Source organism: Cyprinus carpio, chromosome B8 (assembly GCF_018340385.1).
Source record: "Cyprinus carpio isolate SPL01 chromosome B8, ASM1834038v1, whole genome shotgun sequence".
Classification (NCBI taxonomy): domain Eukaryota; kingdom Metazoa; phylum Chordata; class Actinopteri; order Cypriniformes; family Cyprinidae; genus Cyprinus; species Cyprinus carpio.
The window spans coordinates 7,926,976-7,943,940 of NC_056604.1; the positions used below are offsets into that span (position 1 = coordinate 7,926,976).

Sequence of the window (16,965 nt, forward strand, 5' to 3'; positions counted from 1 at the left end):
TGTGCCACTCGATAGTCTATTCAATAAAGGACTCAGTCAGTTCTGAGAGTCAAGAACTAAAAACAGCAAAGTAAGACACAGTGTGCCAAAAGACCATTCTGAGAACAAGATTGACATTTCATTCATATTAAAGGACAAAAGGACCGCACGTTAACACAGTAACACCACATTTTCAATGAGGATAGCACTCTAGATTCTTTTGCAACCACAAATCACATGTAGTTTTTCCTCTCTTCTGTGTTAGGTTTGTAATCCAAACTATGAACATTTAATTCATTTAAATGTTAAAAAAAGTAGTCAACTAAAACATTACAAACACAACGCCTCCTATCTGTACATTGTTTTTCGTTAGCATTAACACTTTTCTTTTAAAAAGCAAATAAGAAGAGAGATTGTGAAGACAAACCCATCTTTTCATTTGATTTTAGTTACAGCTGAAAGATTGTGCTTGCAAAAATACAAGGACGCATGCTGCTGAAAGAGTATCAAAATAAACCAAAAGCTGAAAAATGTAAGCAAAACATACATATCAGCTAAAACAGCCCTGGTGTTTTCTTATTCTTTTTTTGATGACAACAGTGGATATTAATCATAATAAAAGTAATTATAAGTTAAAATGACAGTCTTCACTCTCTGCTTTCGAAGCATTATGATAAAGAGGTGAAAAACAGATGCTTTTCTCCTAAATATGCTATTTGAAATTCAGACACTACAGTACGTATGAAAATGTATGAAAGACCAGGTAGTTACACCTGCCTTGCAAAAATGTACATTATAGATCACATACAACCACATTTTTTCATTAAAATGTAAAACTGATTCTAAAGATATTGCCACATTCATCAAGCATACAAATAATCAAACTGTGATCATAGTTTAGAAGTTGGTGAGGAAAAAGCGTTTGTCTCCTCACCACACTGGAACTACTTTTTGATGCACAACATTTCATATGGTTTACCACAATACAAAACTGATATCACAACCAGAAGAATTATAATGGACTGGCAGTGTTTGCATTTCCTCTTTGGCTTGCAGTGGTAATGGCAAGTGACAAAAAGCCATGTAGGAAACACATTAGTTCAATAAAAATGAGTCCACTTCCATTCAGTTTGCAGTTGGGTGACAATTATTCCTGCATTGCATTTGAAATAGTTCACAGAATCATCTGATCTTTTTTTCTTTTTTTTTTTTTTACCCAAATAGCATTTCAAATATTAACCAGCAATGTCAGGTTTAATTACAGTAGTTTCACTGGTCGATGTATCAATAAAAATAACAATTCTATACATCAGCAGGAGGACAGCAGAATATAAACTTTTCATTTAACATCAGCTATCGCTCCCCAAAAGAACACACACACACACACACACACGCACACTCCATTCTCTCAAACACGAACAATACATGGCAAAAATATGACAGCTTTGATATCATAGCAATGCATGTAAAAAGAAAAAACATATTTGCATATTAAATATGATGAAACAATAACTCTCTAAACATTATATGTATGTTTTTATGGTTTAGAAATATGAAGTATTTCCAAAAAGTGCCACCAGGGCCATACTCTGATGTCATGACAATAAAAAAAAAAAAAAAAAAATCAAATGAAAGAAAAAAAAGAATATAAGAATATTAAGATAATGAGCTGTTGTTATTTTTTTATTTGTTGATGTTATGGTGTTATAGTGTGGTATTTGAGGTGTATGATATATTATTCTTTTCATATGATTACTCTCCTCCCTGTAGTTCCTAGTTATTATTTTAAGTTTGTAAACAGTCATATGCAGTAATATAGATTCAAAAACCTAAACAAATGTACAAAAAAAGTATCAATATAGAGGAACAAAATGACAAAGTCTAATAAAAAAAGTACCTTGAGGAAAATTCCACACTTGGCTTTTCCGTGCGTGTGTATATCTCGTTGTATGTGTGTGTTAGTGTTTGTACGATGTCACTGTTGTGTCCTGATATGTCTCACGGCTGTTTTTGTGCTTAACTCTGTCCACTACTCTGTCTTTGGATGGTTTGGTGAGTGTTGAAAAGAGAGAGTGTGTGAATATGTATGTATCTGTGTGTGTTTGGGGTCAGGTGTGTTGAGGCAGCTCTGTGAGGAACCAATAGAAAGCAGAGACAGGTGGCGTGACAGCGAGATCTGGGTTCAGCTGAAGGCCTCATCATCCGTATCCTCAATGAGCACCTTAGTATCTTTCTTAGACCTGTCAGAAAAACACACATATATATTAATATGCCACTTAACGACTTCAGATGTTTGAAAAACTTCCTATCAAATAAATATTGTTAATGAGTTGTTTATGAAGGATTTTTAAGTCTTATAGGTAATTTTATTGAATATGAATTGTATACAAGTGTACTAAACAAAGCTGCCTACTTATAACTCTTTGAAATATGTATGATATATACAATATAAAAAATAATATACAAATCTCTTACTGTGAGGATAGCAGGGGTCGTCGTAAGGACAGGCTGTAGCTCCGTTTCCAGCTCTTTTTACCCTGCCTGTTCCGGACTCCATCCTCCTGGTCCATCATCTGCTCCAGCAGCGTCTGGTCATCAGCGTTTAGAGGAGCCACTGAGATGTCCCGCACCGCTCGGAACTCACCACAGTTATTCAAGTGCTCATTCTCAAGACGGAAGAAGTTCCACACGAAACGTCTACAGGGAGAAAAGAAACAGAAAGGATTAAGAGAGAATGTTTTACAACAGGGGTTCCAAAAATGGGCTTTGTGAGGGAACTGGAGGGGGTTTGTGAATTCATAAAAAACATTTTCTTTACCGGCATGTCATGTGACCATTAACCAACAACACAGAACCAAGAATGTGAATGTGTTGTTAAATTACTTAAATTCTGAGGGGTTACTTTGTAGCTCAAAGGGATTCAGCTGATGAAAATTTTGGGAATCCCTGTTTTACACAATCATCTCACCTGAACACTTCCAGAGGAGCTAAAATGGTGACCACGATGTCCTCGATGGAAGGAATGGCAGTCATGGAAGTCAGAGAGATCTGCAGTGTCCAGGCGAAGCGCAGGATCACATCTTCTATAATGGCACAGTAGTAGTAGGCCTAAAAGGAAGAGGAAGTGACATCATGCGAACTGGTGGTAACAGATAAATATCCCTGCTGAAAATGTAAACATCTTAAACCAACCTAAGCTGGTCTGCTGGGGATGTTGTTTACTGAGATATGTTGCTTTTTGATATTAAACCATCTTGAATCTCAGGAAGGTATTTTCGCCTGCATTGCGGTCAAAAAGACCCCAGTCCATCTTTAGGTCCCAGATCAGTGTGTAGAGTGAACTGACGACTGAAGACAGGATCAGCATGTAGAAAAACACCTCTGCATCAGTGTGTTTCTGATCTGAAACGGAGGAAGTGAATTTGGTATTACCAGTATGTCCACTAGAGGGAGACGGTTTACCATCCATCTACACTTCAAACAAACATCAGTTGGATTCCAGATATTACATATTTTGTTTGTGTTTGAGACCAGTGTTTGCAGTACTAATGCCATTGTGTCTGTGGTTATTCATCCAGGTCACTGAAAGGTCATTCAATGTCAAATGAACATGTAATATAATAAGGTGTTTATATTATTAAAACATTGATACAATGACTAAAATGCTTTGACACCTAATTAAAGTTACTAGAACAATAAAACTATTGTGATATAAACTAAAATCTAGTGAACAATTAGCCAGTACTATTTTTACTCTCTGCTGTATATGCATATAAAAATGCAGTTTCTTGCAAACTGAAATCAGCATATCAGAATGATTTCTAAAGGATCATGTGACACTGAAGACAGTAGTTGACACTGAAAATACAGCTTTGCCATTACATGAATACATTACATTTAAAATAGAAAACAGTTATTTTAAACGTCTTTTAAAATATTTTTACAACATTTCTGATCAGATAGGTGGATGACAATATATACTGTGGTGACAGTATATTTTGGATCATATAAATTAAACCTTGGTGAGCATAAAAGACTATCTTTCAAAAACATCAAAAAATCTTATGAAACTTCTGAACAACAGTATATATCCAGCTATTTTTACATTACTCTTTCACAAAATTAATACATCACATATAGTTCTTAATATTCTAACTCCTTATTCTCATTTATAACAAGTATATAAAAAGAACTACATGTAATTTGATCAGCAGCTATTTTTGCTGCAACTAAGACCAATATTACTAATAATACGTCTCTTAAACATAAATAACCCAGAAGGAGCTGCGTATAATCTGTTGAAAGGCAGAGGATAAAAGCTGTATGGGAAAAGGAATTAGCAGCTAGTATTGATGATGAGGCATGGGAGAACATATGGAACCATGCCAGAAGATATCCATTTTGCACAAGGTCAATACAATACAAAAACAGAGTAGGCAGAGCTGAAATAAGAGTAAGAAGCATCCTGCAGTACAATATTAGAGCATCAGCTGAAGTTAATAGGGGGCGAGACATTTATCAGATAGTGGAACATTGCAGGTCTTAGGTCAGTGAATGGTTAAATGTCTTAGGCCTCAGACAGCAGACGGGGCTGAATCTGGAACAGGCCCATCATTCTTAATAAAGCCTTTCACACGCTGCTGTCCAGGCGCCAGGAAACCAGTGGAGGACATTTTTCCCCAGAACACATAATAGCCCTGTCCATCCTATTTCAGCCTGATCTACGAGTGCCCATGTTGAATATGGTGTCCTGAGACTACCCGAAAATCCAGATGGTCACCTCATAAGACCCTTTAAGAGTGCAATGCTAGTCTAATCTCTTCACACAGGCCAGAGGCAATCTGGAGAAGCTTGGGCTGATTTTCACACTTTACAATACAAGATATTTTTATATTTAACAAACATGACAGAGCATTATTATTGCACTTTGACAAAACCTTTTGCTCAACCTCACCAAAACTAGATCACCTACAAAAACAGAAGTCTTAAAGGTACAGGAGCAAAAATAGCTTGAGTAATTCAGAGGTCAGAAAGAGGCTGGAAAATGGTCATGAAACACTAAAAAAAAATTAGGGTGCTTGAAACCTTGACTAATATTTTTTGACAAATAAAATACTATGAAAGTAAATTTTGTTGATTATCAAAACTGTTCTAATGTTTGGAATCAGTAGTCAGTAATATCTATATATACATATATACATTTATTCATTCATTCAGCAATGACACATTAAGTGGATCAACACTAGCAAAGACTTAAATCTTAAATAATTGTAAGATTTTAAATAAATGCTGTTTTTTTTCTACCTACAAAAATATAAGCAACACAACAGTTATTATGAATATTCAAATAGAAATGCAGTGTTTCACATGATTTTTACTGTACTTTTGATCAAATAAATGCAGCCATTGTGAGCATAAAAGATTCTTACAGACCCCTAATTTTTGAACAGTAATGTTCATGAAAGTATTTGGCCCATTATATTTTTCCTTTCAATAAGACAATTGGATATATATCAGATGGATATGCAAATTATGCTCAAATTGAGCTCAACAGCATTCACCAATAACTGTGCAAGTTAGACCAATAAACAGAAGTATTAGTTCCTTATTGTATCAATTCCAGACTCCTTGTCAACTGATAATACACATTTCTGATTCAGTGAATTTTAAGTAAATATTCTATCTCATTTGTCATCATTGTATGTAAATACAGGCCATCTGCCACCCTACTCTTTAGATATCAGCATCGGCCATTAAAAAACCCATATTGGTCGACCGCTACTGGTCACACTGAACTTTGGGTTAATCTCATTAATACAATGACATATTTATGTAAACATGAACCACGATGACCCGAACCCATTTCCCAGAGGACCACAAATCCCTCTCAACATCCCTCCATTTCCCTCAGACACACAAGAAATTGTTTTCATCCTTTCAACACTGACAGCTTTTAAGTGTCTTTGGTAATAGAGTACAGAATGGGGAATAGAATGTGCCAATCTCTGCACCTGACCACATGATGGCTACATGAATAAAAAGAAAATAAAAAGAGCATCATTGAATTTAAGCCCAGGTATGGAAAAAAAAATACTGAACCAATACTGACCATGTATAACTGATTAATCTGTATTAAATTTTAATATTTATGCACATGCTGGGGGTTAACATTACAACAGTGAAGTTTAAAATCAAGCTGTTATATGTGACTACATAGTCAATCATTCCTGCATTCTCCATCTGGACCATATGTATTCCGCATGAAACAGTTTAAACCTGTCTAATGAAGCCATCAGAGCAGGTAAACACCTGTCCATGTACAAATCTCTATAGCTCTTCTCTAAAATGCTTCTTTTGATCAGAGATCCAGGTCTGATACAGAGTGAGAGGGAAAAAAAAATCCAATCATATTTTAGAGCTTTAGAGCTTCATCATTATTCTAGCAATACACTCACACTGTTCTGTCTCGCCACAGGCAGGCAATTACAGCTCACCCTCCTCTGGATAGTCCATTTTTCTTCATTTCCTTTTTTCTTTTTCACTCTCTCACTTCATATTTTCTCTCCCTTTTAATCATTTGTTAGTGTTCACATAGCATCTTTTGTTTGCATTTTGCTCTCACTGAGTTCTTCAGCTGAGCTTAAGCTCAGATCGACATTTCGCTTTGAGGATATCGACTCTCTACCATTTCTGCAATGATTTCTACAATGAAATAGAGCACTAAACATGAAAGCAGGTGTAATGGGGTTATTAATGGATAAGAACCACTTACCAATGCAAAACTCGTAGTCAGAATGCCAGGGTGCAGGGTGAGTAACACATTAAACTTCAATAATTAAAGTGCACAAAGACTTACAAATCAATTTGGGACTGAATCTAGATTTTTATCACTAAGCCACTCTACACATGGGGAAACATTAATGTTTTTAATTTCTACCACTATTCTCAATCCCACTCACCTGTTTGGCTCATGACTATGTTAATTTAAACATTACTTATGCTCAGACATGTTGCATTCCTTTGGGATTCGCTTACATGAAAACTAAAATAAATTGAATCCACAGACTCATTTATCTGGGCAGCTTACTAGAGCGAACATCAGTTTCAATCAGGGCACAAATGATGGAGGTGATTTCTGATGAATTCATATATTAAACAGGCTCTCTGCCAGGAACATCTCGAGCGGATCCTAATGAATACATCAAATGCGTGGCAAGGTTGCCATGTTGGGTTAAATGCGGCCTCTTTTAGTCATATGAGGCAGATGCTCTGGGCTGCGGTCCAGACTTCATCTATATCACTGATACAGAGATGTATCTAATACACACTGAAGTCTAGAGCAAAATGCACCCATGCTTGATATTTAAACTGACATTTAAGGGAAAAAAACTGAAACGACCATGTGTGCATATAAATAATGAAATGGATGAAACGGCTTAGCCGAGTGCTTCGAGATCGATTTGGGCTGAAGTTGTCTTTCTGAAGAGATACGGAAAGGCATGGAGGCTGACTGTTTGATAAGAGAGTGAGACAGACAGAGAAAGACATGTTTGAGCAGCAGATGGATTTCAGTGGCATAATAATCAGACGGTAATTGTAGACAGAGACGTGGGATATGTCTGGAATCTTAATGGCATGCTTTTAAACTCTTTAAGAGTTCATATGAACCAAACGTAGGAAAATTACTGTGATTGAATGCAAGGGCGTAGTTATGGTTTGAACCAAGTGTGTCGCACTAGTCCTCAAAAGTGAAGCCATTGCGTTTCGATCGCCATCAGGTGGCTGGTTCTAGTATAGGTCATAAACCCCGCCCTCTCCATGTAATCTAATGGGACATGGGACAAACGAAATAATTAAATTTCACTTTAAATTTTTTTTTTCAAACATAATTGATGTCATTTGATGTAGATTTTATGACGCTGATCTAAGTTAGGGTGTTCGTATTTAAATTAAGTTTGGTTTTAGTTAGTTATGTGATGCTATAAAAACGGGACTGTGACGTCATGATTGACAGCTGAGACTGACAGCTTCTCTGAGCAAACTGAGGCGCCAACAGACTTTTTCGGGATCTTCAGGATTGATATTGGAGTTGTATTTACCTTATTTTAACACAAGCATCTTATATGAAAAATCCGCAGACAAAAATTGGACCAGTCAGGCTAATTTAAAAAAAGGGTCAGGGGTGTGTGTTTGTGATTGACTCTGCGGGAGTGTGGGCGGGATGCGGCTCCACTTCACTCTCTACTGCAGAGACTCTGGTCCCAAATAAGCACAATATGGCCGCGCCGTATTGGGACAATGGCGGCTTCACTTTTCTTCAATGGAAGTGAATGAAGGTGCATCATCCATCTTTTTTACAGTCTATGGTTTGAACATTGGGGGGGAGGGTCGAAGAGTCATGCTCCCTTATAAGGTTTATTTATTTGTTTGTTTGCTTATCTGTTTATGTAGAATGGTCTTTTGTGCTATCATCCACACATCAACCCTCTACGGACACCTTGGCAATTGAATCACCACTGGCTAGTAAATTTTTTAGTTTACTTGCCAGATTGATATACAATATATATATATATATATATATATATATATATATATATGTATATATATATATATATATATATATATATATATAAATGCATAGATTAACTGAATTTAGGACTGGTGGTGGTGGTTTTTTGGTCATTTTAGTGTTTTTGTAAAAAAAATAATAATAATGATATGCATAGATTAACTGAATTTAGGGGTGGAGCACTCCAGAGGCAAGTTGCGGAGCTAAGCATGGCATGGAGCATCAGACCAAATGCAACAATGAGCAATAAAAGCAATTTTAGGATGATTGTAATTGTAATGGTGGAAAAATCATAAATACAACCTCTAGTAGTGTGATTTATTTGCTTATCAAGTGTGACCAATAGGTGGTGCTGTTATCAAATCGATGTGGTGTGTTCTGTCTGAGTTGACAATGACACAAAGTTTAGTGTCAATATGCCAAAGCACTACAGAGATACAGCTACAAGTGCCATTTTGGCATCATGCCTCAAATTCATTGCTGTAGTATGCGAAAACGGTTTTGTCTATCAACACAAAATCCATAACTTTTAGTCAGCACGGTCTGTAGATCATCTGGCTCGATTTTGGTGAAAATCGAATCAACCGTTGATGAGGAGTTCGAGAAAGTAGGTTTTCAACAAGGAAGGAAGTTCAGCTTACTCTGGCATATTTGGTATCTATGTTGTCGACATAAGCCACGGAATATTTTGAGATGAGTATCATTGCAATAAGCTAATGCAATAAAAAGTTATTAGCATTTTTATAAATGTAATTATTAATGGTTAATGAATGGTTTATTACTCTTGACCAATAGGTGGCGCTGTTACCAAACGGATGTGGCATGGTCAGTGTGAGGTTATAATGACACATACAAAGTTTGGTGCAAATATGTCAACGCTTTGCAGAGATATAGCCTCAGAACCATTTTGGCACTGTGCCTAAAATCTGTAACGGTGCTGTATGAAAACGGTTTTGTCAATCGACATGAAATGCATAACTTTTTGTCAGCACAGTCTGAAGATGATCTGACTCGATTTTGGTGAAAATCGGACCAACAGTTGAGGAGGAGATAGAAAAAGTAGGATTTGAACATAAATCAAAATGGCGGACAGGGAGTTCAGATTTCCTAATAAAAAATGTATATGTCTGTTGTCGGCATGACCCAAGGAATATTTTGAGACCAGTTTCATTACAATGGCCTAATGCAATCAAAAGTTATTAGCATTTTTGGAAATTTTATAATTAAGGGTTAATGAATGGTTTATTACTCTTTGCCAATAGGTGGCGCTGTTACCAAATTGATGTGCCATGGTCAGTGTGAGATGACAATGGCATATACAAAGTTTGGTGTAAATATGTCAAATCTTTAACAGAGATACAGCTCTCAGATGCAGTTTGGCATCTTTCCAGCAAATCCGTTCATGGGCTAAACGAAAACCGTTGCGTGTAGCAACACGAAATCCATAACTTTTTGCCAGCTTTGTCTGAAGATGATCCGAGCCAAATTTGGTGAAAATCGGACCAACGGTCTAGGAGGAGTTCGAAAAAGTAGGTTGTCAACATGAGTCAAAATGGTGGACAGGAAGTTTAGCAAATATTGGTAAAATTGGTATCGGTGTTCTCGTCATGATCCAAGGAATCTATCAACATCAGTACTATTACAATAGGCTAATGTAAGCAAAAGTTATTAGCATTTTTCTAAATTTCATCATAACTTTTGACCACAAGGTGGCGCTGCCACCAAACTTTTTGAGTACCTTCAGGGCATGGAGCCGAAGATTTTTGTAATTATTTTCGTAACGATACGATAATGCATTAAAAAATACAGCATTTTAAATCATAATTAAAAATGTCCGACACCTAAAATGGCTGACTTGGGAAAATTGGATATCATTCAACTCGACATGACCCACCGAATCTAATGAGACCAGTTTTGTGATTTTTGGTCAAACCATTCAGAAGTTATAAGCAAAAATATGCATTTTTCATATCTCCTGACCACTAGGTGGCGCTGCGTCAAAACACTGCAGGTCGTCTCAGGTCATGCTTGTTATAACACACACCAAGTTCGGTCTCAATATGCCAAACCGTTGCAATATGACAAAGCATTTTTGCGTGCTTTTTTGTAGAATTTGTTTGCATGGTATTCGAGAACAATTGGACGAATCAACTTGAATTCCATAACTTTTTGCCGTCATCATCTGAAGATGATCTGAGCCAATTATCGTGAAAATCGGACTAACCGTCTAGGACGAGTTCGAAAAAGTAGGTTTTTCGAACAATTGAAAATAGCGAAAAAACTAAACCTTGCGATTTGAATTTTGGGATCCATTCGACTCGGCATGAGCGAAGGATTCAGAGGAAAAAAGAATTTTCCTTCTGTGCTTTACGGTTCAAAAGTTATTAGCATAAAGAAATTGAAATTTTGGACAAGTGGTGGCGCTAGAGAGTTGGAGTTAGAGACTCCAAATTTGCTATGGTTAATGTTGACATTGTCCTCTATCAGTGTGCCAAATTTCACAACTTTCCCGCAAGCGGTTCTATGGGCTGCCATAGACTTGCGGCGGAAGAAAAAAATCACGCTAACGGATACAATAGGTGCCTAAGCACCTTCGGTGCTTGGCCCCTTTTTGTTCATTCAGTGTGTCTGTAAAAAAAACAATAATACTAATGAGATGTTAAGGAGCTGTTGGATTCATGAATATTAATCGGGTTGTGTGTGTTCGCTCAAACTGATTTGCTGAAATCAAAACAGGGTACATGATGATAGGTGAGTGCCAGCCAATGAGATTGCCGATTGCGCATTAGTTCTGCCCACTACCGGAGAAAGCGGCAGTTCTTAAAAGCTGAAAAAATCCAAAGGAACTCCGCTATTTTGACAGGAAAATAAAACAAAGAATATCGTTTACATGTAGCGTGTCAATTCTGCATGTATGTAAGACTCTCTCTTGCTCTCACCAAAGCGACGCCGAGTTGTGTGCCTTCACACAAGAGTTTACTGTACGCCAAATACAGGTGCACTGCGCATCCATTGAGATGAACTGAAAAGCACAGATCGCTTGACGGAACGGATCGCTATAGTTTGACAATGTTCTAATTCAACATGCCATGGGAAGACAATCTAACTTAACATTTTCTTATGTTGATATTGTTTATTTCTTACTCCTTAACAGTTCTTCAGGCTCTTAATGATTTAATCTATGCCATCTCTTGGAATATGTGAAGGCCATCATTAGAACCCTTGCACTTGCTCTTATGAAAATGTACCATAGTTCTTAACTGTAGCATGTTATAATAAGGCTAGCCTATTGATCATTACCAGGCCAATAATTAATCTATAACAGTTCTAATGAAAAACAACAGCCTGTATATTTAGAAACAATAGGGAACATATATTCCCATAACAGATGATCTATTATAAAATCTTCAAGTTAAACAAAATTTACCATAATAAATAAGCCTACAATAAAATGTGATAAATTCTAGTAAAGGTGCTTGTGCAAGATTATGTTTTCTCCTCTTTTTAGCTTGTGCCATTTTTAGATCTTGTTCGACTTTCTCCATAGCATTTTCAAGTGGCAATTTCTCAATAGAATTCAAATAGATCACACATTTTACCATCAGCTTCGTGATAGGAATGTCTCATGCACAATTAAAAGAACTGTGCTTCAGTCATATTGTGCTGACAACTGCTCCTTTCGCTTATAAAAAGTTAAATTAAATTAAATTAAATTAAATTTATGCATTTAGCAGACGCTTTTATCCAAAGCGACCTACAGTGCATTCAAGCTATCAATTTTTACTTATCATGTGTTCCCGGGGAATCGAACCACAGCGCTTATAATCGATTCAGTCATATTGTGATGATAATTGATGCTTTTGTTTTGTTTGTTTAATTTATTGATTATATGTTTTGATTGAATGTTTTATATATTTTTTTTGTGTTTTGATTGCTCGTTTTAGTATTTGGGTGTTTGTGGTTTTTGGTGCCAAATTGGTTTTTATAAAGCAGACAGCTTTTTTTTAAATACATAAATGTAATTTCAACCTGTTTCCTACATCTCTTATTAGGTTATAAAAATGTCCCAGTCTTTGTACAATTCATCTCTAACATAAAACTTAGATGGTTGCTGTTTATGTTGCTATTTAAACCAAGTATCTAACAGACAAGGACAGGGTCAGGGTCATTTTTTCTTTCTCTGCTTTTCTCAAAACATGCTTTTGTTGCCCATTCATCTGCATCTGTAGGCAAACAATGGCACCCAGGTGCTCTCTTTGTACAAAACATTTTACATCAGTCAGTGCTAGATTATAACAGCAATTTCCACAGAACAGTAAGACAACATTCATTATATCAATGCAAACAAGCTTCAACCAGATTCTATCAAGACAAAACTTTTAGAGCTCCTTTAATCTTCATTAAAGGGATAGCTCAAACAAAACTGAAGATTCTGTCATTAATTACTCAGCCTCATGTCGTTCCAAACCAGTAAGACTTTTGTTCATCTTCAGAACACAAATTAAGATAGTTTTATGAAATCCAAGAGCTTTCTGACCCTGCATAGACAACAACGGAACTGACATGTTCAAGGACCAGAAAGGTAGTCAGGACATTGTTAAAATAGTCCAATTGACATCAGTGGTTCAACCGCAATTTTATGAAGCTACAAGAATACTTTTTGTATGCAAAGAAAACTAAAATAATGACTTTTACAATTTCTTCTCCTTTGTCTTTGATGCACATTCACGATAGAGTACCATAACACATGCCCTAACCCTAAGTACCATAACGCATGCCAGTGTTACTGACGCAGGAGCTGGCGTTCTGACGTAGAACATCCATCCATCTTAATTCATCGTCTGTATATTGTGGTTCAAATAAGTAAGGCTAGGCAAAAAATTGCAAGTCATCCTCTGTTGAAATTTTCAGACATGCGTTGTGTTGTGGTACTGTTGAGAATGGCAGCGGAGACTGACACGGAAGAGAAGAATTCGTTGAATAAAGTCTTTATTTTTGTTTTCTTTGCACACAAAAAATATTCTTCATAAAACTGCTGTTGAACCACTGATGTCACATGGACTATTTTAACGATGACATTACTACCAATCTGGGCCTTGAATGTGGTAGTTGCGTTGCCTTCTATGCAGGGTCAGAAAGCTCTCGGATTTCATCAAAATATCTTAATTTGTCCTCCAAAGATGAACGAATGTCTTACAGGGTTGGAACTAAATTAGGGTGAGTAATAAATGATAAAATCTTTTTTTGGGGTGAACTATACCTTTAAACTACATTCACCAAACTTGGCACAGAATGTTCATACTGTTGTTTGTCAAGCTGATTTTAACAACTGTAACATGCTTTAATAAGTGAATGCACTGGTTACATGATTACGTTATTTGTAATTAATTTCAGTTTGTTTGTTTTTACCTTTATGAGTTCTGTAGAGGGCTGCAAATGTGACCACAAAGAAGGTGGTGGAGTATTTCCCAGCATTCACCAGGTGAGGGAAGGCCCTCTTGGTGTCACGGTAACGTCGCAGACACTGAACAAACCGCAGCCAGGCAGGCAGACAGTGGATGATGGCCCGAACTCCATAAGAATAGCTGTTACACCTTTCATCACCATGTAGGAGGAGACAATTATGAATGCACATTGATATTTCCAAGACTGTACTCTCAGCAATTAGGATTTTGTCTTGAAATCTTATGCATTTAGTTTTGATAACCTGAAATATATTTTCATATATACAAAAATATGTAAATACTAAATTACAAATATGGTCAAAATAATTATATAATACTACTACTAATACTACTAATACTTCATTAATACAAAATATTTATTATTAATAATAATAATTAATTAATAATTTTCTAAATATTTTGGGCCTATGCATCATATTTGGAAGTAAAAATCTGAACTACTGATACTTGACCAGACTGTATTGTTGAGCTCTGTTGCTCACATTCTGTTAGTCTTTGAGCCTTGCTCACACACTTTTCCTCCTCTTCTTTCTCAGTATTTTCCTATATTCCTGAGCTGGTGTGACATTTCTGCACCATTAGACAGCCGCTGCTGCTCTGAATTTCCTGCTCCATTTCACATGATAAACTCCACTGAACCTGAAGAACTCCTGTCTGTGTTGACACTGCCAGTACAATCTTAATTCATGTGCAAGAGCAACTAATCATAACTGGCCATTCATCTGCCATTACATCTAATGCTGAAATTAGGAATGTTCAACATGAATGGCTCAATCAGTCAAAACTTGAATCTGCACAATACAGGATGGCTTCGTTCTGTATCAATTACCATATGTGGAGGGCAGTAAGCCGCTGCGATCTCCCCACTGCAGCTCCATGCTGTAGTAACAGACCAGATACTCCAGATCCGACAGCACAATGACCAGAGAATTGAGTTGATCTGCCAGCCAGAAGTCTGCAAACTCCACACGGTGGAATGGGGTGGTGAACACACGGAACTACAAACACAGAAAATATGAAGTTTAAATATTTATACTGTATACAGTGCTTAAGGTAATCATTGAGGACAATAATAAACAGGAGAAATCATCACAAGTGTTTTTTCTCTTAAAATGAGGTTATGTATATAACAGCTTATCCCTGAGGCAGAGTGAACTCTATGAGACAGCGAGCGAAAATCTTAATGAGAACACAGCTGGCTGAAAGCAAATCAATGGGGTTTTTATTGGCTGATCATCTGCTATCATCAGCTCCTTGACCTCACCAATAAACCAGCTTTAAGTGTGTATAAGTAATGATGGGGTTGGATGTGTTGCACCATTAATCTATGACCATATATTTAATCATACACAGCTGCCTGTGATTGAGAAATGCACGAGAAAAGTAATAATAACCATTTTTAATGCTAAAAACCATTTTAAAATAGGTTTTATGCCATGTTGAATTAAGTTATTTGGATATAGAATTATTGAATGAAGTATTTTTCCCATGTGTGACTTCAGAGTAAACAGTACCAACTGCTTTGCCTTCAAATGTAGAAAATATTATTAAGGTGAAGTACTAAAAGGTTGAAAAATTAAAAATTATAGTAAACTAATATGGGTTTACTAATCAAAAATAAAAACAAAGATTAACTTTTTTATATGCATAGAACTTTGACCAATTACAAAATAAGAGCTGTAAATAAACAATTTACACAATTAGACTAATAAAAGAAATGAAATGTGAAAAAATGAATGCACTTTTAATAAATTGTATATAAATATATAAATAAAAATTAAATCAAAATGACAATTAGACAACAAAAAGTTAAATAAAAATGATGTGACGAAAAATAAACAATATATTTATAATAAATAAAATAATATATAACAAAAAAATATATACTATATAGTATAGTATATACACTACATATACACTAAACATACAGGCTACATGCTAACTTAGGTGAGTTACCTTTGTTTTCCTTGAGTCACATTGTTCTTTTGTTTTGTTTCTTTTTTCCACATATTTTTCTGTGGCTCAGTCACACTACCCTATGAAATGAAATTTTACTTCTCTCAGCCTTCAGGCCACTGCTGACATTTTGCAGCGACACTACACCAATCTATGCCATCATACTCTTGAGTCTCAAATGCCAGTGAAAATCGATTTCTCCCTACACAAACCCGGATCAGTTATTTTTACCTGATGAAACAGGTGAATCCAGTCCACAAAAATGCTTTTAAACATACAGTTCTAAACGTGAGGTACATCTCAAGGTTACAGCTGCATGTGCGATGCACAGCTTGAGTGTGACAGCACGCTTGAGCTCTGGGAGGAAAGCCACCCACTGTTTGGCCATCAGTACGTGTCGGTTTTAATCTACAGGAAGTGTGTGTGTGCCTGTGTGTGCTCCAAGGAATATGGCTCCAGTCTAGGTCAATTAGATGTGGGGAGGGCAGTGAGACAGAGGCAGGCGGCTGCTGATGACTCCATCCCAATAATGATTGCACAGGCACAGTCTTCACATCCGAAGAGATAGAGCTGCAATCTATTTTCCCTCATCTCACCGCACCGTGCCTCACACAGAGACACACACAAAATCACACATGTATCTGCAAAGACCTCACTGAAACACTCTGTACACACAGTTTGGGGTCAGTAATTTATTTTTGAAAGAAAGAAATACTTTTATTCAGCAAGGATCATTAAACTGGAAAAAAAGTGAGAGTAAAGACCTTTATGATGCCACAAAAGATCTATTTTCAAAGAAATGCTGTTATTTAGAACTTTCTATTCATCATAGAGCATATGAGAAAAAATTATTTTTAAAAAATCTTACAGACTCCAGACTTTTGAACAGTAGTGTACACGCACACAATATATTTTTTCACACAGGCCAAGGGGAAAACTACTATAAAACTAATAGAAACAGACAGAGAAGGTGAAATGCATGAAGCTGTTTGTACA

At 36.3% G+C, this 16,965-nt stretch overlaps 1 protein-coding gene across 1 annotated transcript in view; it reads right to left on the minus strand.

The window, feature by feature from the left end:
- Window positions 1–1,699: 1,699 nt before the first annotated feature.
- Window positions 1,700–16,965, minus strand: part of LOC109059278 (xenotropic and polytropic retrovirus receptor 1 homolog) — a 73,400-nt gene continuing 58,134 nt past the window's right edge. The window contains 6 exon segments of the mRNA XM_042729491.1: window positions 1,700–2,219; window positions 2,455–2,676; window positions 2,948–3,087; window positions 3,215–3,381; window positions 13,958–14,155; window positions 14,846–15,011. Of these exon segments, the coding sequence (XP_042585425.1) occupies window positions 2,162–2,219; window positions 2,455–2,676; window positions 2,948–3,087; window positions 3,215–3,381; window positions 13,958–14,155; window positions 14,846–15,011 (951 nt within the window). The 3' untranslated portion in view covers window positions 1,700–2,161.